This window comes from Schistocerca nitens, chromosome 8 (genome assembly GCF_023898315.1).
Source record: "Schistocerca nitens isolate TAMUIC-IGC-003100 chromosome 8, iqSchNite1.1, whole genome shotgun sequence".
NCBI classification, from domain to species: Eukaryota; Metazoa; Arthropoda; class Insecta; order Orthoptera; family Acrididae; genus Schistocerca; species Schistocerca nitens.
Window position 1 is genome coordinate 463732408 of NC_064621.1, and position 24319 is coordinate 463756726.

Sequence of the window (24319 nt, forward strand, 5' to 3'; positions counted from 1 at the left end):
CTTCTTAAACGATACCTAGAGTCTAAGAGCCACACCCTCTCTGTCCTTGGCGCTTTAGGATGGTTGATGATGAGTCATTGAGTCAGTCTGGCCATATTTCACCCCATTAGGTGTTTAATTTTCTAACCGAGAAGCCAAATGCAAATTTTTGTAGATTTAGTTCTGAAAATGCATTCATAATGAAACATTTTATAAAACATTTCATCTCTTATTTTAACCCTTTAGGAGTTGAATTTCCAAAAATGCTGCAACACGTAGTTTTTTTATTTGCAACCGAAAAGTCGAATACCAATTTTCGTAGATGTTACTTCAAAAATACTTCAGTAGTACTTCAATAATTATTTATTTTCAAAAGAACTTTTACCCACTATCTCATCCACATAAGGGGTAAAATGTACAATAATGCTGAAACTTGTATTTCTATATTTCTGACGGAGAAACCAAATAGCGAATTTCGTAGGTCTGACTACAAAAACTGCCTCAATAGCGACATGTTTTCAAAAAACCTCTCATCCCCTATTTCGTCCCCCTTACGGCTGGAACTTCGAAAAACCCCTCCTTAAACGGCGTCTGTAGTATAAGATCGACACCGTTTCTGAATTTCAAGTTTCTATCCTTTGTAGTTTGGGCTGGGTGATGATGGGTCTGTGAGTGAGTGGGTCAGCCAGTCGGGACACTGCCTTTTATAAACAGACTACTATCAGATTTCGGCCATAAGCCATTGTCAGGTACAACACTGTTGGATATTATTGGACTCAGTTAAATCAAATGATACACACCGTTGTTGTATTTCTTAGCGAAATCATGACAGTAATATAAAATAAAAGAAGTTTGTATACTAAAATGGCGGAACTATAATTTCAACTTTATTACGCGACTGTAGTCCCAAAAATATTAGAAGATAATTACTTTTTATTGTTATTTTGTCATGCGCTAATAAACATTGTATTTAGAAGTGGGCATTTGCCTAACTTCTTGCCCACATTTCTTTCGTACTCTTCCTGTGTGCTTCTTTTCTCTCTCCAGAATACGTTTTTCCAGTCTTCAGTTTTTCTTTTTTTCTCTTGGTCAACTTGCCATTTGTTAATTTTGGACCCGGAGAATTCGCCGTTTTTGACGTCATCTGGTGTAGCTCCTGCCAATTATTTCTGACTATATGTAATATTTTATGCTTGACGATGTGGTCTTGCCGCTGTGTTGTGTCTGACTTTATGTAATTGTTTTCTACCTGAATGTATGGTTTCAATACTGTAGGAGTTTCTTATCCTGCCGTATCGCACTAAGTTGTGGGTAAAAAAATTGTCTATGGATCTATTTGTTGGTGTTTTGAAAACTTGGTTTCCTATTACTAGCGTGATGGAGGCGTTCAAAATTTGATTTATCGACGCCAGCATGCTGACGTCGAGACGCCTTTTTGCTTTCGTTACAAACTGTAGCTTAAATATCTTCTTGCAAAGATTTTTGTTGTATTTGAAATATGTACTTTGTAAAGCTTGTTACCGCATGTGCAGTTAATCACTTTATAAAAAAAAGTCAAATAAGAGAAAAAGAAGAAAATATGTAAAATAAAATTACTGCTAGACGGTGCAGTACCGATAAGCGCTTCCATTGTAATATTCCTAATAGCTTCCACAGTGCGATGCCTCAGTCATGTGGATGGAGTTCAGCCCCGCACTAATTTACAAGATGTGTTTAACTGGAATGAATAGTTATGTGGTTGCAGTAATGGATGTTATTGCATAGGTTTGTGGTACGTACCAGTTATTGTAAGTTATCTTTGTAGTGTGGCACTGTATTGTAATGTGGAAAGTACTTGTTAACTGGTTTCTCTTTTTAAGGATGATTTGATAACGATTTTAAGTTCGAAACTAGCCATTAAGTAATACAGAAGACTAACACATAGGAACTTCGACATTTCTCTGCAATTTATTCCACAATTTCGTAAGCCATAGAATTGCTGAAGTCATGCCTTCCAGAATCCTGGAAATTCGTAAATTACGGATCATGTTTGATCTACGCCAGTCTATTTGATCTTATCCGTTTTCGCTTTACTGCTGTTGTGGAAGAATTCAACCTTTTGTTTTGTATGTCTGCCTGGGTTCCTTTCTTTAATGTATCCATAGAATCCTAATTACCGTTTACTAACATCATTACGGATATTTGTCTATTGTTTGATTTCCTGTTTGTCTCTAAGTCGATGTTGTTCATCTACATGCTTACACGCTTTGGCCTACAATTTTTCCTAGATTTTGCACTCCTTTTTCTCAACGTTTTCAGTGTCTGTGTTCCTATTCAAAATTATTGTTTTTGACCATAGCGGCATTCTAGTTTAATTTATGTATTGTAATATCTTAATTTTTTTGTACCTGGAGATGCATTTCTTTTTGTGGAGTATCTTGGGTAAGTCGATATGTTGTTTCGACCTTTGGTATTTAATATCGTTTCCTTTCGTTTCGATGCCATTTTCCTGAACTGTTTCACCGAGATATTTATACTGTGTATCTTCTTTAATTATACCATATTACGCCTCCACAAATTTTGGTGCTTGTTTGTTGCCTGTCACGTATACTGTCTTTCAAAAGATATATGGCAACCGACTTTTCCGCAGCATTTTTTTCAAGAATTCAGTCTGATTTTGGGCTGATGAAATTTCAAGAATTAAGATTGCTTAATCGTCTCTAAGATAGACAATCTCTGGATATTTTGCTTCCACCTAAAATGACTGGTTGCACGACTTTAAAGATTGATACCAGTTTGCATTATTATTCTAACCTTTTTCTCGAAGGCACAGTTGAAAGGTAATGGAAACAGCCCATCTCCTTGTCTTACTCCCGTTTTGATTTCGAAAGGATGTGAGAGTTCTCCCATATATTTAGCCTTGGACTTTGAGCCTGTCAGTGACTATTTTATGGCTGCAGGTGGTTTCAGATGTAGACTTTATTCTTTTAATATCGAAAAGAGTGATCCGCAGTCAACAGCGTCATAGGCTTTTTTGAAATTAACAAATCTGCAGACTCAGTTTTTGTTACAAATCCTCTGACGTCTGCTCTGGACAAGGACGGCCCTGTCTGTATCCTACCTTATATTTACAATTTTCATTCTTTTTGTTGCATAAGATTAATTTGCGGGTCATTCACGGATGCGTTAGGATGGTTAGGTTTGCCTGCCCGGGTACCCGTTCGGTCTAACGCAATGCTTTTCGGATTGGGAAGGAGCGCCTGGTCCCCTAAACGAATCCGCCCGGCGGACTTGTGTCGAGGTCCGGTGAGCCGGCCAGTCTGTGGATGGTTTTTAGGCGGTTTTCCATCTGCCTCGGCGAATGCGGGCTGGTTCCCCTTATTCCGCCTCAGCTACACTGTGTTGGCGATTGCTGCGCAAACAAGTTCTCCACGTACGCGTACACCACCATTACTCTACCACGCAGACATAGGGGTTACACTCATCTGGTGTGAGACATCCCTGGGGGGGGGGGGGGGGGGTCCACCGGGGACCGAACCGCATAATAACCCTGTAAGAGTGGTTCGGTGTAGGGCGACGGAGGGGTGAAGTGGACTGCGGTAGTCATCTAGTCATCGTGGGGTTGTGGACCACTGCGGATGCGGCGGGGACGCAGCCTCTCCGTCGTTTCTAGGCCCCGGGTTAACATACAATACAATACAATGGTTAGGTTTTGTTGCAACATACGTTAAGGATGTCTGCCTGCATAACTGAATGCTGTGTGGAGGAACCGGATAAATTACCGGTACCTCCAGGGATTTTTTCTTAGAGGCAGGACTTGAACAGGATGCACTAAGCCTCGTGATGCAAACTGAGCAGATACTTGACCGAAAAGTAGCTAGGGAAATTAATAAGTCCCGAGTGAGTGGTGCGCTGAACCGGCGCCTATCCATACCACACCTTAATGACGCCATTGGCACAGGATTACGCGGCGGCCGATCGGTACTTTCAGCCCCTCATGGCCAGTACGCAGAGCTGGAACGTATAGTGTATCCACAAAGTCCCGCTATCATTTCAAAAAAATCTTAACTTGGAAACTATTAGTTTATTATAGCATCGTTGTATATTTCAAAACGTTTAGCAGCTCTCCAAGTTTTTTTCTGTTGTTCCAGAATTTTTTTGTGTATCCACTTGTCGGCCGAAGAACATCAAGTTGATATTAGAGTTCCGGCTATGTACAGACCAGCATCGCAGAGTCAACACTTCTCTTTTGTTGATTCGCCCACGGAGAGGGACAATGTCATTGTTGTATACATGGAATCCTTGACTAAACCTTGCAAAAAATAGTCCATCGGTTGGGCGCAGGTGTCATGCGATGTGGAGCATCAAGATCTTCAACCTCACAGGAATTGTGTTATTCAGTGCATATTGCACATTCAAACTCCAGTATGGGGTGCGTTGAAATGTAGCTTACATCTGTCAACAAGGGGACACAGGTTAACGCCCACTTCGAGGAAGGTGTTTCACTCTGGGAAGCAATATATTTGTTGACTCTTCTACGAAAGTGCGCAATCGGAACCTTAAAAATAAACAACGCTTTGAGACAGAACACCTCTCTTGCAACGTCTGCCAGAGGAGTCGGTTGATCATCTCTGTGACGCTTTCGTGCTTAATAAATGAACCTCTAATGAAACGCGCCACTTTTCTTTGTATCTTCTCTATTTCCTCTATCAGTCTCATCAGGTTAAAAAAATGTTCAAATGTGTGTGAAATCTTATGGGACTTAACTGCTAAGCTCATCAGTCCCTAAACTTACACACTACTTAACCTAAATTATCCTAAGGACAAACACATACACCCATGCCCGAGGGAGGACTCGAACCTCCGCCGGGACCAGCCGCACAGTCCATGACTGAAGCGCCTGAGACCGCTCGGCTAATCCCGCGCGGCAGTCGCATCAGGTATGGATCACATAATTACGAACAATATTCAAATAACAAATACTAGTCGAACGAGCGTTTTGGAAGCTGTTTCCTTTGTTGATGGACTACATTTCCTGAGAGATCTTCCAATGACTCTCGGTCTGGCATCCGCCTTCCTGGAAATTAACATTATGTGGTTATTCCTTTTGAAATCTCTCCATAAGCAAACTACTAGGTATTTTATTTTCGTTCTGAAACTTTGTAATCATACAATAAAGCCTCTTTCTGTCTACATATTCGTAATATCTTACCTTTTTTTTACACTGAGAGTCATTTGCTACTACCTTCACCAAGTGTCGATCCCCTTCAGCAGGTCTTCATGCATTTCGCTACAATTTTCTATTTCCTAGCGCCGGGACTACTCTGTACGCAACAGCATCATCCACGAAATGTGTCATGGACTTCCGACGTTGTCTACTGTGTCTTTTATACATATTGTGAAAAGTAATGGTCCTATAAAACCTCCCTGGCACACCCGAAGTTACTTTTACGTCTGAAGGCTTCTCTGCGTAGAGAATGTTAGAAACTCTTCAGGCCACTCACATAATTGGTGTGATATTCCGTATTTGGTTCATCAGGCGGTTTATACATAATGTAAAGTTTATACATAATGTAAAAATTGTGCCTGTACCTCCTCATTTTCATCCAACACTAGTGTGAGTTTATTGCAATAATATTTGTCCTGGCATAGCGGACGAATTACTTTCCCAAAATAGTTCTATATGGTTATGTAATATAACTACCTGCTAGTTTTCATTGTTACATAAATGGGTAGGACACAAACGAATGCGCAGTTTGTGCTATACAAACGCATATGTTGTGATTTAAATTGTCTCAAGACATAAGATGTGTTGACGTGGAAAGATGATCCAGCATACCGTAGAAATACCGTCTGAGGAAGTGCTGTAATGGTTAGAACAATGGACACGCAGTTGGAAGGACGTCGGCTCAATCCATGTCCGACCTATCAAGATTTAGGGTTTTCGTTGTTTTCTAAAATCGATTAACACGAATGTCGGCACATTTTCTTTGCAAAGGACGGTGCCCTATCCTCCGAATATTCAAGCTTTTGCTGCGTCGTTGCTACCACTGAAGCGAAACAAAACCTTCAGAATCTTTCCAGCTAGAACTTGGGTGGTGTCACCGTCAGTTAAAACATATATGCACTTTGCAGCAATAGGACACATCACGAATGCAGTTTGCGCAATATCGGGACGATGAAACAAAATATGTTGTTCTAGACATCTATTTACATACGCTGCAGAAGTGTACCAATTTCAAATTTTGTACGAGTATGTTGCAAATGGAAAACAACTGCCCGCAAATGACAGAGACATAGATGTTCAGGCCAACCAATACACTGTTCAGAGTAAAATATACAAGGGTTCGTCGAACGAAAACATAAAATAATAATAATTTGTTAAATATGATTTATGGAAAAAATTGGAAGACAAGTGTGCCATTTTTCGACATAGCTGACGTCCAATACACTTCCTCGAGCGCAGAGGAAGTGCACAGATTTCCCTGATTAAAAAAAAAAAAAGTCTCGGTGTCTTGTGCGCTTGGTGTACCTCTTCATCGGAATGACATTTCTTTCCTCCTATCGCTTCTTTGATCAGTCTAAACACGTCTTAGCCACCTGAGGCAGGTTCTGTTGGTTCTCTTAGTGCGGCGAATGTGAGAATCGAAATGGAAGTCAGTGATGGTGCAGTTGCTTCATAGCCAGCATGAGTGCGACCGGTCAGATTGTAAAATGGCAGTTGCAGTCAGACGTCCGCGTCCATTTTATCTGACTGCAGGCTGAAGTTGATTTTTTTAACAAATCCGAATATGACGCTCTAGTGATAGTGTAGTGTTGCAAGATAAAACTTCGTTCATCCCAAAAGATAGTCAGGACAACCACCCCTCCAGATGGCTGCACCCTAAACTTCTGTTTTGGTGATGTGAAATGGTGCGATTATTTTCTTGCTCTTTGGATTCACCTTGATGGTAGCATATTCTACTCTCATATCCTGTAATGACACACGCAAAGCATTCATCACCTTTTGTGTCAGTACGACTTGAAAATTCTTCACAGGCGTCAACATGCCCCTCTTTCACTTCTATAGTGCCATGCCGTGGCGCTCATCTTGCAGACACTTTACAAACCCCAAGCGCGTCACGAATAATGAGACTGTTAAGCCATGTGTAATGTCCAGATTTGAGGCTATTTCATTAACCAGCACACGATGATTGTGCATCACAATGGCATCACTTGCTGCGATGAACTCCAATGTCACAATGTGATGTGCCTGACCTGAGCAGGGAGCGTATGCTACGGAATTCGAGTCATTTCTGAACTTCCTACTCCACTCGCACACTTGTTGCAGTGATAAACGTGCTTCAACATATGGACAGTTATTCGAAAAAATAATTTCAATATTTTCCGTGCCTTCGTTGCTGAGGAGACGTGTGACAGAAGGCTATTCCTCGTGGGTGGATGTCGCAAGCGGGACAGCCGCTGTAAACGGATATAATGGCAGCGTTTCGCTTGTCTGCTGCATGTTGCTACCTGTTGGAGGTTGTTTAGAACACTGGTAACAGTGCTGCTAATTTATAGAACAACGACACAAGAAAGAATGTGTTTATTAAGTTTCTTTTTAGGTTTTCACTTAACTCTTCCTCGCATTTTTTGAACTGTGGTGATATTACCTTTTCGTAGATATTTCACCACAATGTCAAACTAAAAGCAATCACATGTTGCAGATTTATTAAAAACCTTTATTTGGCCGGGATCGTCACACCAGGTAATTATGAAACCAACTAGCTTTTTAAAATATGTACTGTAACAGTCTCAGCTGCAGTTACATTTGATAACAAGTTTCGATGAGATTTAATGATCATCTTCAAATCTCAAAATGAAATGAAATAAAACAGTAATAAATAACTATTTATGTACATAACGTAGAATGAAAAATATTTAAAATTAAAATTCTTAAATTTGTTCCTGAATAAGTACATAACACAGACCCACAACATTCAAAATTAAATCAAATTTCTCTCTAAAAGTTTTTCTCTAAAAGGAACATAATCATAAGCTGCAAAATAAAAGGAACAGCAGTATAGTACACTTGACACAACATTCAGTCGTATGCAGCATTTTACTAAACCCACCGTGCATCATACAGAACCATGTTTCATAGATGATGGGTAGAGGAGAGAGAAAGATGGAAGGAGATGAGAAGATGCACTTATAGTTTATTAAAATGTAACAAATATGTTGCCTAAAGAGAGTAATGCAATTAATTTAAAACAAACCTTGAAACATAAAAACATAAACATCTTTTTAAAATTTATAATTGAATTCCACATTGGCCTAAAATACTGAGTGCACGAAGCACTCACCAGAGGGCGTTTGAGGTGTGTTTTTTCTGTTTGTGTACAGTGGGCTCAATGTACATGCGGCCACTCTTCCAAGCCGTCTTCCTCCACATACACACTATCCATTACATATGGGGCTGTATGATGTGAAGTGGGTTAGTATAACACTGGGTTCCGCTGAATATTGCCACACGTTTACTGTAGTCCTCTTCTTTTTATTTTAAAGCTTATATGTTTTTTAAAGGATGTTTGATTTTCCACAACTCGTCATTAATCAGTTAAAGCTTTAAGAATCTTAAGTTTTAAATTGTGTCAATCTATGTTATTTACTTATTCAGATAAAATTTTAAGAATTTTAAATTTTAAATATTTTCAGTCTATGTTATCTTCTTAAATAGTTATTTATGAATGGTTTATTTTATTTTACTTTTAGATATGAACATGATCACTGAAAGTGATCGAACCAAGTTATGAAATGTGACTAATTGCACGTAAGGCTGTTACAATAAGTACTTGAAAAACTTTTATTCATCTGTGACATCTCTATTGACAGTATGTCATTCGTTATTAAATTGGATTTTATTGGCTGAATGATCTGTCAATGAAAGCGCTCTTTTTCATTAAAAAGTGATTAACCTATGGTAATTATATTAAATGTTTTTAAACCGCCATCAAATTTGTGACGTCCAGGCTTAACGAGAAGAGAAGAGCGTCATGAACAGTGGTAGCCCATTTTCTCTTTTTACCCTACCAGTATCAATATACTTTCCATAACATGCATTACCTACAGGAGGGGGGGGGGGGCGAATTTATACCCGTGTTGTTGTTGTTGTGGTCTTAAGTAGAAAGACTGCTTTAATGCAGCTCTCCATGCTACTCTATCCGTGTGAGCGTTTCCACTCCGAATAACTACTGAAACCTAAATCTTTCTGAATCTGCTTACTGCATTCGTCTCTTGGTCTCCGTTTACGATTTCCCCGCTCCCTGCCACACACTTCCCCCATATACTAAATTGGCGATCTCCTGATGTCTCAGAATGTGTCCTATCATCCGATCCTTTCTTTTGACCAAGTTGTGTCACAAATTTCTTCTCTCCACAATTTTATTTAGTATTTCCTCATTGGTTACGTCACTATCCCATATAATCATCAGCATTCTTCTGTAGCACCATATTTCGAAAGCTTCTATTCTATTTTTATCTAAACTGTTTATCATCCATGTTTCACTTCCATTGACTTCCATACATGGCTACACTCCAGGCAAATGCCTTCAGAAAAGACTTCCTGACACTTAAATCTACATCCGAGTTAACATGTTTCTCTTCTTTATAAATGCTTTTCTTGCTATTGTCAGTCTACATTTTGTATCCTCTCTACTTCGACCATCATCCGTTATTTTTCTGCCCAAGTAAAAAAAAACTCCTCCTCTAGTTTAAGTGTCTCGTTTCCTAATGTGATTCCCTTAACATCACGTGATTTAATTCGACTACATTCCATTATCCTTGTGCTGCCTTTGTCGATGTTCATATTATTTTCTCTTTTATAAACGCTGTCCATTCCGTTCAACTGCTCTTCCAAGTTCTTTGGTGTCTCTGAAGGAATTATAGCGCCATCAGCAATCCTCGAAGTTTTTATTTCTTTCTCCTGAATTTTAATTACTAATCCAAATTTTTCTTTGGTCTCCTTTACTGTTTGTTCAATGTACAGATTGAATAACGTCGAGGGTAGGCTAAGAGCCTCAAAAATAAAAAAAATCTTTTACTGTTTTGATTTCCATTAACAATATGATTTTTAAAGAGGTTCATATGTCTAAGTAGAGTCCAGAACCTGAAAAAGTCCCTTAAGTTCACTCGTGTCAATATCTACACATTTTCAATACTGTGAACTGCTGGGGTAATTTATGACCATCAACAAAGAAATTTAAAAATGAACTTTTGGTTTATTGTTGTTGACTTTTAGTTCTAACATACTTTCTGAAGAGACATTGATGTGTAAGTAAGTTCCGGAACTTGAAAATATTGAATATGACATTGACTGCAGAAAGTGAGATCACTTCTAAAAACTAAATTTGTGGATTATGTTTAAATGAGAAATGTAAACGATTTATGAAATACGACAGAAGAATTCGTTAAAAACAATATTTTTTCAGACTTTAAAATATATATTGACTGACTAAATTACAATATTTTTAAAAGGTGGGCATAAAGTACGGTTATCCCACCCCCAACCCCAATTGGCCTGCCGGACTCTGTGGCCGAGCGATTCTAGGCGCTTCAGTCCGGAACCGCGCTGCCGCTACGGTCGCAGGTTCGAATCCTGCCTCGGGCATGGATGTATGTGATGTCTTTCGGTTAGTTAGGTTTAAGTAGTTCTAAGTCTAGGGAACTGATGACCTCAGATATTAAGTCCCATAGTGCTCAGAGCCATTTGAACCATTTTGAACCCAATTGGCCCCTTGGTATTTCGAGGGTTAAGGACGTTCCTTTTGTATACTACACCACCATTTCTTTCCCCATTAAACGAAGCTTTTACCGTGGGATGTCGGTCGGTTTGGTATCTCTACAGAAACTGGCTGTTGATGCAATAACGCTAGTGTCGCTCAGAGAGATGAACCTGCCGTTGGCGGCCGTGTTCTCGATGTGACGCCTGTAATGAGAACGAGGCGCGCTGTGGCGGCGTTTATGTGAGAAGAGACGCAAACTGGGAGGGGCGAGGCGCGTCGAGTTCTTCCTCCTTGCTGGGCTGGGCTGGGCTACGCTACACAGGCACCTAGCCGCCTACCCTCACCTCGCCTCACCTCAGGCTCGCCGTTTTTTCTCCTCGCTGCCACACACGCACAGTGAGTCACGCCAACAGCTCCGTTCGATACGGCGTCCGCATTGTTGGTAATCTGTAGAGAGGCGTCGGCGTGTCCGTAAGGTCACCCGCCATTGAGCGCCCTTAAAGCAGCACTGGCAGCCCATTATCACACTGACACCCTGTTGAGTCACCCAGCGCCAGATCCCAATACGATGGTATTCAGAAGCCCCCAAAATATAATGTTGTTGTTGTTGTTGTTGTTGTTGTGGTCTTCAGTTCTGAGACTGGTTTGATGCAGCTCTCCCTGCTACTGTATCATCAGCAAGCTTCTTCATCTCCCAGTACTTACTGCAACCTACATCCTTCTGAATCTGGTTAGTGTATTCATCTCTTGGTCTCCCTCTACCATCTCTTGGTCTCCCATCCACGCTGCCCTCCAATGCTAAATTTGTGATCCCTTGATGCCTCAGAACATGTCCTACCAACCGGTTCCTTCTTCTTGTCAAGTTGTGCCACAAACTCCTCTTCTCCCTAATTCTGTTCAAAACCTCCTTATTAGTTATGTGATCTACCCATCTAAGCTTAAGCATTCTTCTGTAGCATCACATTTAGAAAGCTTCTACTCTCTTCTTGTCCAAACTACACTCCTGGAAATGGAAAAAAGAACACATTGACACCGGTGTGTCAGACCCACCATACTTGCTCCGGACACTGCGAGAGGGCTGTACAAGCAATGATCACACGCACGGCACAGCGGACACACCAGGAACCGCGGTGTTGGCCGTCGAATGGCGCTAGCTGCGCAGCATTTGTGCACCGCCGCCGTCAGTGTCAGCCAGTTTGCCGTGGCATACGGAGCTCCATCGCAGTCTTTAACACTGGTAGCATGCCGCGACAGCGTGGACGTGAACCGTATGTGCAGTTGACGGACTTTGAGCGAGGGCGTATAGTGGGCATTCCCAGCAAATTAGGGACACTGTTGCTCCTGGGGTATCGGCGAGGACCATTCGCAATCGTCTCCATGAAGCTGGGCTACGGTCCCGCACACCGTTAGGCCGTCTTCCGCTCACGCCCCAACATCGTGCAGCCCGCCTCCAGTGGTGTCGCGACAGGCGTGAATGGAGGGACGAATGGAGACGTGTCGTCTTCAGCGATGAGAGTCGCTTCTGCCTTGGTGCCAATGATGGTCGTATGCGTGTTTGGCGCCGTGCACGTGAGCGCCACAATCAGGACTGCATACGACCGAGGCACACAGGGCCAACACCCGGCATCATGGTGTGGGGAGCGATCTCCTACACTGGCCGTACACCACTGGTGATCGTCGAGGGGACACTGAATAGTGCACGGTACATCCAAACCGTCATCGAACCCATCGTTCTACCATTCCTAGACCGGCAAGGGAACTTGCTGTTCCAACAGGACAATGCACGTCCGCATGTATCCCGTGCCACCCAACGTGCTCTAGAAGGTCTAAGTCAACTACCCTGGCCAGCAAGATCTCCGGATCTGTCCCCCATTGAGCATGTTTGGGACTGGATGAAGCGTCGTCTCACGCGGTCTGCACGTCCAGCACGAACGCTGGTCCAACTGAGGCGCCAGGTGGAAATGGCATGGCAAGCCGTTCCACAGGACTACATCCAGCATCTCTACGATCGTCTCCATGGGAGAATAGCAGCCTGCATTGCTGCGAAAGGTGGATGTACACTGTACTAGTGCCGACATTGTGCATGCTCTGTTGCCTGTGTCTATGTGCCTGTGGTTCTGTCAGTGTGATCATGTGATGTATCTGACCCCAGGAATGTGTCAATAAAGTTTCCCCTTCCTGGGACAATGAATTCACGGTGTTCTTATTTCAATTTCCAGGAGTGTATTTATCGTCCATGTTTCAGTTCCATACATGGCTACACTCCATACAAATACTTTCAGAAACGGCTTCCTGACACTTAAATCTATACTCGATGTTAACAAATTTCTCTTCTTCACAAACGCTTTCCTTGCCATTGCCAGTCTACATTTTATATCCTCTCTACTTCGACCATCATCAGTTATTTTGCTCCCCAAATAGCAAAACTGCTGTACTACTTTAAGTGTCTCATTTCCTAATCTAATTCCCTCACCCTCACCCGACTTAATTCGACTACATTCCATTATCCTCGTTTTGCTTTTGTTGATGTTCATCTTATATCCTCCTTTCAAGACACTGTCCATTCCGTTCAACTGCTCTTCCAAGTCCTTTGCTGTCTCTGACAGAATTTCAATGTCATCGGAGAACCTCAAAGTTTTTATTTTTTCTCCATGGATTTTAATACCTACTCCGAATTTTTCTTTTGTTTCCTTTACTACTTGTTCAATATACAGATTGAATAACATCGGGGAGAGGCTACAACCCTGTCTCACTCCCTTCCCAACCACTGATTCCCTTTCATGTCCCTCGACTCTTATAACTGCCATCTGGTTTCTGTACAAATTGTAAATAGCCTTTCGCTCCCTTTTTTTTACCCCTGCCACCTTTAGAAATATAATATATATTGCATAATAAATAAATAAATAAAACACCCATACGAGAAGGAGGAGACGAATTGAAACTTCACGGATTGAGTTGGTACGTGGTACTATTTCAGTAATTACGAAATGCAGTCAATTTACAACTAACTGGGCAATACAAGTCCACTTATCGATATGAAGCTGCACACCCTCTGTTCTGGATGCACGGTGCGGGGGGATGGGGGGGGGGGGGGGAAGGGGTGGGGAGCCTCCTTAACTCTCCTGAATCAGGCCGGCCAACAGCTCTTATAATTGGTTCTTCATATGCTGGACACTAACAATGGGACGGAATTGACAGCTGAGCTTGTCTCGCGAATGTTCTATTCCAGACTGAGATCCAGATCTTTCTGACCGCAGGAGTACCTCACCATCACGCACAAAGTTCATAGAGGCGTGTGTCATGCGTACAGAACCATTGTCCTCTTGAAAAGGGGTACCACCATACCGTCACGTGAGAGGTCGCACATAAGGATGCAGGATGTCCGTGACATACCGTTGTGCAGTCAGAGTTCCTTCAATCACTACCATCCAAACCTGAAATCTTATCCGATGGCTCTACACACCATGATGTAGGAAGTAACATCACTGTGCATCTCCAAAACATCATAAAAATTGCACCTGTCCCCACGTCACTGCCAACTGATAATGCTGCCTCAAACGAGTACCCGGTATTACCGTATGCGTTACAGTGAGTACTCAACATTGGACGCCCTTAACATCCCTTCTATACCCCTTCAAGGCATGGTAATAACACTAAACGCGCACAGCACTGATGAATTCTGGCGACCATTAGTCCATCAACATTTCCTCAAAATAATTTGCGTAACATCAAACACTGATCATGGTCACCAAACAAGAAAAAAGATTTTCAGTTTCATACAGAAAGGTAGCTTTTTCTATGGGAGTGTAATATTAACTTCTCAGAAAGAGAAGAACTGATTTTCAGGGAAAAGAAAACAGTTACGAAACAGAAGAGCACAATCAAGTTATACATACAGTTATTATAAAAGTGCGGTATTTAGACTTGTTGTACAGAAAATTATTCACTTTATGTACTCCTAGCTAATTTAAAAAGAAACCTTAGCATGCAACCCTCAAAATGTGACGTAATAAGTTCTAGCTAACCGAGCTCTAAATGAAGTAAATATGAAGGTATTCTCACTTTGTTTCATGAAGTAATGTACAGGGCTATTACAAATGATTGAAGCGATTTCATAAATTCACTGTAGCTCCATTCATTGACATATGGTCACGACACACTACAGATACGTAGAAAAACTCATAAAGTTTTGTTCGGCTGAAACCGCACTTCAGGTTTCTGCCGCCAGAGCGCTCGAGAGCGCAGTGAGACAAAATGGCGACATGAGCCGAGAAAGCGTGTGTCGTGCTTGAAATGCACTCACATCAGTCAGTCATAACATTGCAACGACACTTCAGGACGAAGTTCAACAAAGATCCACCAACTGCTAACTCCATTCGGCGATGGTATGCGCAGTTTAAAACTTCTGGATGCCTCTGTAAGGGGAAATCAACAGGTCGACCTGCTGTGAGCGAAGAAACGGTTGAACGCGTGCGGGCAAGTTTCACGCGTAGCCCGCGGAAGTCGACGAATAAAGCAAGCAGGGAGCTAAACGTACCACAGCCGACGGTTTGGAAAATCTTACGGAAAAGGCTAAAGCAGAAGCCTTACCGTTTACAATTGCTACAAGCCCTGACACCTGATGAATTTTCGGCGCGGTTGCAACAGCTCATGGAAGAGGATGCGTTCAGTGCGAAACTTGTTTTCAGTGATGAAGCAACATTTTTTCTTAATGGTGAAGTAAACAGACACAATGTGCGAATCTGGGCGGTAGAGAATCCTCACGCATTCGTGCAGCAAATTCGAATTCACCAAAAGTTAACGTGTCTTGTGCAATCTCACGGTTTAAAGTTTACGGCCCCTTTTTCTTCTGCGAAAAAAACGTTACAGGACACGTGTATCTGGACATGCTGGAAAATTGGCTCATGCCACAACTGGAGACCGACAGCGTCGACTTCATCTTTCAACAGGATGGTGCTCCACCGCACTTCCATCATGATGTTCGGCATTTCTTAAACAGGAGATTGGAAAACCGATGGATCGGTCGTGGTGGAGATCATGATCAGCAATTCATGTCATGGCCTCCACGCTCTCCCGACTTAACCCCATGCGATTTCTTTCTGTGGGGTTATGTGAAAGATTCAGTGTTTAAACCTCCTCTACCAAGAAACGTGCCAAAACTGCGAGCTCGCATCAACGATGCTTTCGAACTCATTGATGGGGACATGCTGCGCCAAGTGTGCGAGGAACTTGATAATCGGCTTGATGTCTGCCGAATCACTAAAGGGGCACATATCGAACATTTGTGAATGCCTAAAAGAACTTTTTGAATTTTTGTATGTGTGTGCAAAGCATTGTGAAAATATCTCAAATAATAAAGTTATTGTAGAGCTGTGAAATCGCTTCAATCATTTGTAATAACCCTGTATTTGGCAATTATTTCTTAAATGTAGAGACATGGAAACTTCATTTAACAATGAAAACAAATACTTTATAAGGAATAAGATGTTTAATAATTTATAAAAAATTAATAGAGAAAGTCGTCTCATGCAGGAAATACACAAAGCAAAAAGAGAATTTTTTGATCAAATCCTGGGACAATAGATGTTTGGCAAAACGTTGTTGAAGAAAAAATTACTGTGCCAAAGGAGTCGAGTTAGAACTAAATAACACCTCTTCAAAGACTTGAAGAGAACACTGTTGTACTACAGCACAAAATTAATGAAAATATAAGCAGCAGGCCGACCAATATGATTGCAGCAACGCAGATTACTATTTGCATTGTTTTGACGATGAATTATTACAGCATACATCTTTCCTTCGATGTGTTTCTAAGTAATTGTGTGTGTTGCGGCTGGCCCCAATAGTATTAGTTTTAAGACATAATTAATGTTAAGTTATTTTAAATATATGAAAGACTTATCAGTTAAGATAAATGTACTTCAAGTAAGTAATGTGTACACTGTTTGGCATCATGAAAATATGCATAATACAATTTGTATCTTTCAATCTATGTGATAACTAATATTGTAACTGCTACTTCTTTTGGGAACAGCTAAAATTTTTATGGTGGAGTAGTGTGTTTACTTACTAGGATGAGTTTATCATTCATAACGATAGTTCATTTAGTAGTTGCTAGGACAATCGAGTAACAGATGTGGGGATGAGAAAATTATAAATATGAGAGGGGATTCAAAAGAATCTACAATTAGTTACATACTTTCACCTTCACAAAAATGTTTGCAATTGGGATCACCATGAAAATAGTGTCAAAGTAGTACCTAATGCACTTGCCTCAACATTTCATCCTTTGATTCGAACTGTTTTTAGATCCACAAAAAATTATTTCAGAAAGTTCCTTAAATGATTTTTATCGACTTTTCTGTCCTGAGAAAGATTGACTTCTACGATCTATTTCACTCTAGAGAACAATGTAAGTCACCGCCAGCCATTTCCAAAGCCATTTATTAAAATACTCCGCCCAAGTATGTTATCATCACATGAGTTTCTCAGACTTTTTGTGGCCGGCGACATTGTCATGTTGGAGGAGATAATGCCTCACGCAAACATTTTAGTAGCACTTTTATGTGTCACACATCACTAGCTGGTTAACTACGACACATTACGGGACAAATTCGTGGTGAACTGCCCTCTCCATGGTAAAAGACAAACCACCATCGTTTCCTCCATTAATATCAGCTACTGTCTGCAGTCGTGGTAGACAAAAATGAACGTGCCAGTCGGGTCCTAAATACTACGCAAGTCTGACTGGCCGCTGTGTCATCCTCTGCTAATGGATATACACTCCTGGAAATGGAAAAAAGAACACATTGACACCGGTGTGTCAGACCCACCATACTTGATCCGGACACTGCGAGAGGGCTGTACAAGCAATGATCACACGCACGGCACAGCGGACACACCAGGAACCGCGGTGTTGGCCGTCGAATGGCGCTAGCTGCGCAGCATTTGTGCACCGCCGCCGTCAGTGTCAGCCAGTTTGCCGTGGCATACGGAGCTCCATCGCAGTCTTTAACACTGGTAGCATGCCGCGACAGCGTGGACGTGAACCGTATGTGCAGTTGACGGACTTTGAGCGAGGGCGTATAGTGGGCATGCGGGAGGCCGGGTGGACGTACCGCCGAATTGCTCAACACGTGGGGCGTGAGGTCTCCACAGTACATCGATGTTGTCGCCAGTGGTCGGCGGAAGGTGCACGTGCCCGTCGACCTGGGACCGGACCGCAGCGACGCACGGATGCACGCCAAGACCGTAGGATCCTACGCAGTGCCGTAGGGGACCGCACCGCCACTTCCCAGCAAATTAGGGACACTGTTGCTCCTGGGGTATCGGCGAGGACCATTCGCAACCGTCTCCATGAAGCTGGGCTACGGTCCCGCACACCATTAGGCCGTCTTCCGCACACGCCCCAACATCGTGCAGCCCGCCTCCAGTGGTGTCGCGACAGGCGTGAATGGAGGGACGAATGGAGACGTGTCGTCTTCAGCGATGAGAGTCGCTTCTGCCTTGGTGCCAATGATGGTCGTATGCGTGTTTGGCGCCGTGCACGTGAGCGCCACAATCAGGACTGCATACGACCGAGGCACACAGGGCCAACACCCGGCATCATGGTGTGGGGAGCGATCTCCTACACTGGCCGTACACCACTGGTGATCGTCGAGGGGACACTGAATAGTGCACGGTACATCCAAACCGTCATCGAACCCATCGTTCTACCATTCCTAGACCGGCAAGGGAACTTGCTGTTCCAACAGGACAATGCACGTCCGCATGTATCCCGTGCCACCCAACGTGCTCTAGAAGGTCTAAGTCAACTACCCTGGCCAGCAAGATCTCCGGATCTGTCCCCCATTGAGCATGTTTGGGACTGGATGAAGCGTCGTCTCACGCGGTCTGCACGTCCAGCACGAACGCTGGTCCAACTGAGGCGCCAGGTGGAAATGGCATGGCAAGCCGTTCCACAGGACTACATCCAGCATCTCTACGATCGTCTCCATGGGAGAATAGCAGCCTGCATTGCTGCAAAAGGTGGATATACACTGTACTAGTGCCGACATTGTGCATGCTCTGTTGCCTGTGTCTATGTGCCTGTGGTTCTGTCAGTGTGATCATGTGATGTATCTGACCCCAGGAATGTGTCAATAAAGTTTCCCCTTCCTGGGACAATGAATTCACGGTGTTCTTATTTCAATTTCCAGGAGTGTATTTTGATGTGATATGGACGCGTCTGCGGTCAGCATGCTGCTTTCCTAGACGTTGTCGGCAGCTTTTCGAACCTGGAAGCCGCTGCTTCTCAAACACATAGCTCATTATTTGGCCCGAAGAGAAAAAAAAATCCCTGGAAGTACCGAGAATTGAAGCCATGTCTTCTGCATGGAAATTAGAGACTCTGACCGCTCACCTGCAGAAGTGGACATAATCGTGGTGATGAAGCAGTTCTCCTTTCTCTCTGCTGTTGCTTGGTGTTTGGGTCGTAATTATGACACCACTTATGGTCACCCCTAATGATGTTTGACAAAAACTTATATTAGTGTGTTGTCTGCAACTGCATATAGCCTAATGCGTGATATAGCGTTTCTTAAAATGAACCAAACTAACTGGCGTTTCCTCACGCTTCACAATTGGCAAGCTGATTTAAGGTAATGTCTTCTTAGCGAGCGGAAGAATTCGTCACTAAGTTGCCACAGCATTTTGTATCTTTTATTCGTTCTGCCCGTCTCAAGAACTCGTTAATTCGGATGCGCTTCCTTTCTTCTAGTCTTTATTCTTGTACAATATTTTTTCATTCTCATACTTCGCAACCTTCTTTGCTCTCCTTTCCTTTACTTCATTTTCCTGGGTCTAATCTAATTATAGAAACCTATGGTTCAAATGGCTCTGAGCACTATGGGACTCAACTGCTGAGGTCATTAGTCCCCTAGAACTTAGAACTAGTTAAACCTAACTAACCTAAGGACATCATAAACATCCATGCCCGAGGCAGGATTCGAACCTGCGACCGTAGCGGTCTTGCGGTTCCAGACTGCAGCGCCTTTAACCGCACGGCCACTTCGGCCGGCGAAACCTATGGTACCGGGTTCGATTCCCCGCGGGGTCAGGAATTTTTCACTGCCTCGTGATGACTGGGTGTTGTGTAATGTCCTTAGGTTAGTTAGGTTTAAGTAGGTCTAAGTTCTAGGGGACTGCTGACCATAGATGTTAAGTCCCATAGTGCTCAGAGCCATTTGAGCCAAACCGATGGTACCATCAATTTTTAATGTGAAATTTATCCTGTAGCCAATATCTGTTTCCTGTCATATCCCTGTGTACTTTAGTTCTCGTGTTCACAAGAAAGCGCAATATCTAATGTGCTCAGGTCCCTCTCTCCGCAAGTTCTGGGTCCTACATAATCCTGTTCCTACGTGTTTCTGACTTTTATAAATAATAAAGCCTTAGGATCTAACACGTCTAGTAACGTCTTAATTTGACGTTGATCGAATGTTTTCTTTTACTGTAAGTGTTCATAGTGAGTTAGTATGCTAAATTCAGCTTGTTTCTGAGTGCTCTCACAGCTTCTTTTTCTATGGGTCAGCTCCATTCTCTTAAGTATTTAAATATCTCTACTACTTCATTTACAATGAATATAAGGAAATATTTACGATAGCCTTTATGTTTTTAAACCATAAAGTTGAGTATCGGCGTGTCGTCTTCCTGTATTCGGGGCCGGTTTAGGGCCCCAGTGACCCAAGCGGCCGGTTGACCATGTTTCTCAATTTGTAACTACTTTCATTACACTTTTTCTAAAATGTAACTACTTGCTACTGAGTTTTTTCACGTGTAACATACGGTTTACGCAGCTAAATAGTATCTTATGTTTAATGCAAGTAAAGTAAGTTAACACCACTCACGTATTAGGCCTTAGGCCTGTTCCGATTGCTGCCTATAAGGCAGTACGAGGAGCAGTCTCTGACCGTAACACATGTTACGAGGGCAGTTCAATAAGTAATGCAACACATTTTTTTTCTCGGCCAATTTTGGTTGAAAAAACCGAAAATTTCTTGTGGAATATTTTCAAACATTCCCGCTTCGTCTCGTGTAGTTTCATTGACTTTCGACAGGTGGCAGCGCTGTACGGAGCTGTTAAAATGGCGTCTGTAACGGATGTGCGTTGCAAACAATGGGCAGTGATCGAGTTTCTTTTGGCGGAAAACCAGGGCATTTCAGATATTCATAGGCGTTTGCAGAATGTCTACGGTGATCTGGCAGTGGACAAAAGCACGGTGAGTCGTTGGGCAAAGCGTGTGTCATCATCGCCGCAAGGTCAAGCAAGACTGTCTGATCTCCCGCGTGCGGGCCGGCCGTGCACAGCTGTGACTCCTGCAATGGCGGAGCGTTCGAACTGAACACACTCGTTCGAGATGATCGACGGATCACCATCAAACAACTCAGTGCACAACTTGACATCTCTGTTGGTAGTGCTGTCACAATTGTTCACCAGTTGGGATATTCAAAGGTTTGTTCCCGCTGGGTCCCTCGTTGTCTAACCGAACACCATAAAGAGCAAAGGAGAACCATCTGTGCGGAATTGCTTGCTCGTCATGTGGCTGAGGGTGACAATTTCTTGTCAAAGATTGTTACAGGTGATGAAACATGGGTTCATCACTTCGAACCTGAAACAAAACGGCAATCAATGGAGTGGCGCCACACCCACTCCCCTACCAAGAAAAAGTTTAAAGCCATACCCTCAGCCGGTAAAGTCATGGTTACAGTCTTCTGGGACGCTGAAGGGGTTATTCTGTTCGATGTCCTTCCCCATGGTCAAACGATCAACTCTGAAGTGTATTGTGCTACTCTTCAGAAATTGAAGAAACGACTTCAGCGTGTTCGTAGGCACAAAAATCTGAACGAACTTCTCCTTCCTCATGACAACGCAAGACCTCACACAAGTCTTCGCACCCGAGAGGAGCTCACAAAACTTCAGTGGACTGTTCTTCCTCATGCACCCTACAGCCCCGATCTCGCACTGTCGGATTTCCATATGTTTGGCCCAATGAAGGACGCAATCCGTGGGAGGCACTACGCGGATGATGAAGAAGTTATTGATGCAGTACGACGTTGGCTCCGACATCGACCAGTGGAATGGTACCGTGCAGGTATACAGGCCCTCATTTCAAGGTGGCGTAAGGCCGTAGCATTGAATGGAGATTACGTTGAAAAATAGTGTTGTGTAGCTAAAAGATTGGGGAATAACCTGGTTTATTTCAATGCTGAATAAAACAACCCCTGTTTCAGAAAAAAAAATGTGTTGCATTACTTATTGAACTGCCCTCGTATCAACATGCCGCTAATCCCTCCAGCTTTTATTACCGGTAGACGAATCCTGACGATGCCGGTGCTTCTTTATTCAAGCAGCTCCTCATTTGGTCTCACAAGGGGCGAGCGGACCACTTACGAGCCTTCCTTTATTCAGAAAAACTCAGCAGGTACCAGGAATCGAAGCCAGATCTTTCCGCACCAAATACAGCTACGAATGCCTACGGAGGCCAATATAAGACTAGGTGATATTTTTTTCGCATTCTATTCCACTTTTTCTGATGTAAATGGAAATAATTTGAAAATAATATTATTAAACAGTTGCATTACTAAACTGAAATATAACACGAATTGTGTATTAGCATTATTTCTACACAATTTAAGAGAGAGCACATTTTTATTAACGTTAGAACAATACGATGGTTCTACATCTTTCTGTTTTCACTTAAAGATCTCAGAAACAACATTATGCTGGAATTTTTTCCTCTTTTTGTATTTAGCACTGCAATAAGATAAAGAAACTTGTTTCTGCTGCAGATGGTTGCCTCTGTAGTTCTTTATGTAAAATAAAATAAGCAAACCCATTTGCAGCATCACTGTATTTAATTAGGCAAGGCAGCTAACGCTTGAGGAATGTGTGTGGGAGGAGGGGGGTTGGGGAACAAGATGATGATATGCCGCTTGTATGGAAAAATGTTCTTGAACCAACCCAGTATTTGATTTCTGAAGCTTTCTAGGGATATCAGGCAAATTGTTTGAACGAGTTTCCTACTCGTTATCTTCAGGCAACGATGCGTAATAGGAAATTCGTTGCAGTGTTGCTACAAGGCGACTGTGACGAGAAGGAAACTCGTTGGAACGTTACTAAAATAGACGCTGCCACTCGGCTGATTCCCCGACAATATTTTATCAGTGTAATTTACGGAGAAAACATCCACTCGCATACAGTGTTTGAAGAAACTATGTACTTTCAGTTTTCAATACTAGTAATTTACGAAGCTGTTTCTGTGACAATATATGGGTATAGATAGTAATATAACGGGAAATGACGAACGACAGTTTGCAAGCAGGCTTTGCCAGTCTGTCCTCGCTAACTGGTGCGACGTACCTTTTGTTCCGCAGACGAGCTGGGCATCAACAAGGACAGATACAAGTCGCTGGCCGACGAGATGGACTCCACTTTCGCCGAGCTGGCCGGCTACTAGAGCACTGTCACCCGCTTCTGACGTCACTGCTGCCACCGACACCAGCGCCATCATCTCGCAGGCTGCCGCATCTCCTCCGACATCCACCAAAGGCAGCAAGAGTCCTGCAACAACGACCAACTGGCAAATGGCACTGCCACTCACAACAATGCTTTTCATGTGTTTTCTCTCTTCCTTTCTTCTCGCTTCTCTCTTTCTCCTACGTTCCTTCTCTAATTTAGCTCTAAAATCGCTCAGCAGCTCCAGTCTCTTTCTATCTTTCTCTCTCTGTCTTTCTTTACTTTGGCTTGCTTTAAAATCGATTGATACGGGAAAAGAAACTTACAGGCAATCGTCCACTCATTCTGACGTCCATGGGGCTCTTACGGGAGGCGCATTCTCAAAACTAAGTGCGCCGAATGATGTTTCACACTTTTCATCACATACCATGAATGAAGCCTGCATAAAATTAGACGCGTGCAAACATCACATTCAACATATCATATGACTATTATGTTTTCTGTATCTTCTTTCAGTTTTGTTGTAAGAAGTTAACTGGACAATACTCGAGACCAGTTCTGATATGGAGTAACATATTGACAATGTTGAGAGTACTTGTGTTTTAAATATAGAGCAGATATGTCAACTAAAAGCTCAATATCTGTAAATTTTAGTTCTTTAATTAAATTATTGAACTAAACCAGAAGTTTAGTGTCCACTTTATTTTTCGAATAAAATAACTGTGACGTTCAACGAGCTTTGCTTTGCTCTGAATTATTTTACCTTGAACCATTTTGCACAAATTTTTACAGTTTTAGACGAAAGTTTTGGGCAACAATGAAAGAAAGTTGTTACTGACCACACCTCATGATGGGCATCAACAATTTATACCGTGAAACAAAGATAGTAATAAACGAATAACAGGAAAGAGCGGATAAGGTAAAAATAAATGAATGAATGAGGAAAGGGTATTATCTGTGACTCACTGGTTTTGGCATTTGTACTAACGGTGTCTTTAAACAATGGAAATCATAAAATTACATGGGATTTAAATCGGTAAGTACACCAATGTAAGTGCACTGCTGTTTGTAGATTATAAAGTAATAATTGAAGAAAGTGAAA

The 24319-nt window shown here is 42.5% G+C and overlaps 1 protein-coding gene across 2 annotated transcripts in view; it reads left to right on the plus strand.

The window, feature by feature from the left end:
• The window catches only part of LOC126198493 (tropomyosin-1), a 112626-nt gene extending 88676 nt beyond the window's left edge, over positions 1-23950 (plus strand). For both annotated transcript variants that reach the window (XR_007540080.1, XM_049934868.1), the window contains one exon: positions 23136-23950. Coding sequence is in view for 1 of the 2 variants with exons in the window: in XM_049934868.1 (XP_049790825.1) it covers positions 23136-23218 (83 nt within the window). In the remaining variant the exon portion in view is untranslated. The remainder of the gene's footprint in view (positions 1-23135) is intronic.
• The last annotated feature ends 369 nt before the right edge of the window (positions 23951-24319 follow it).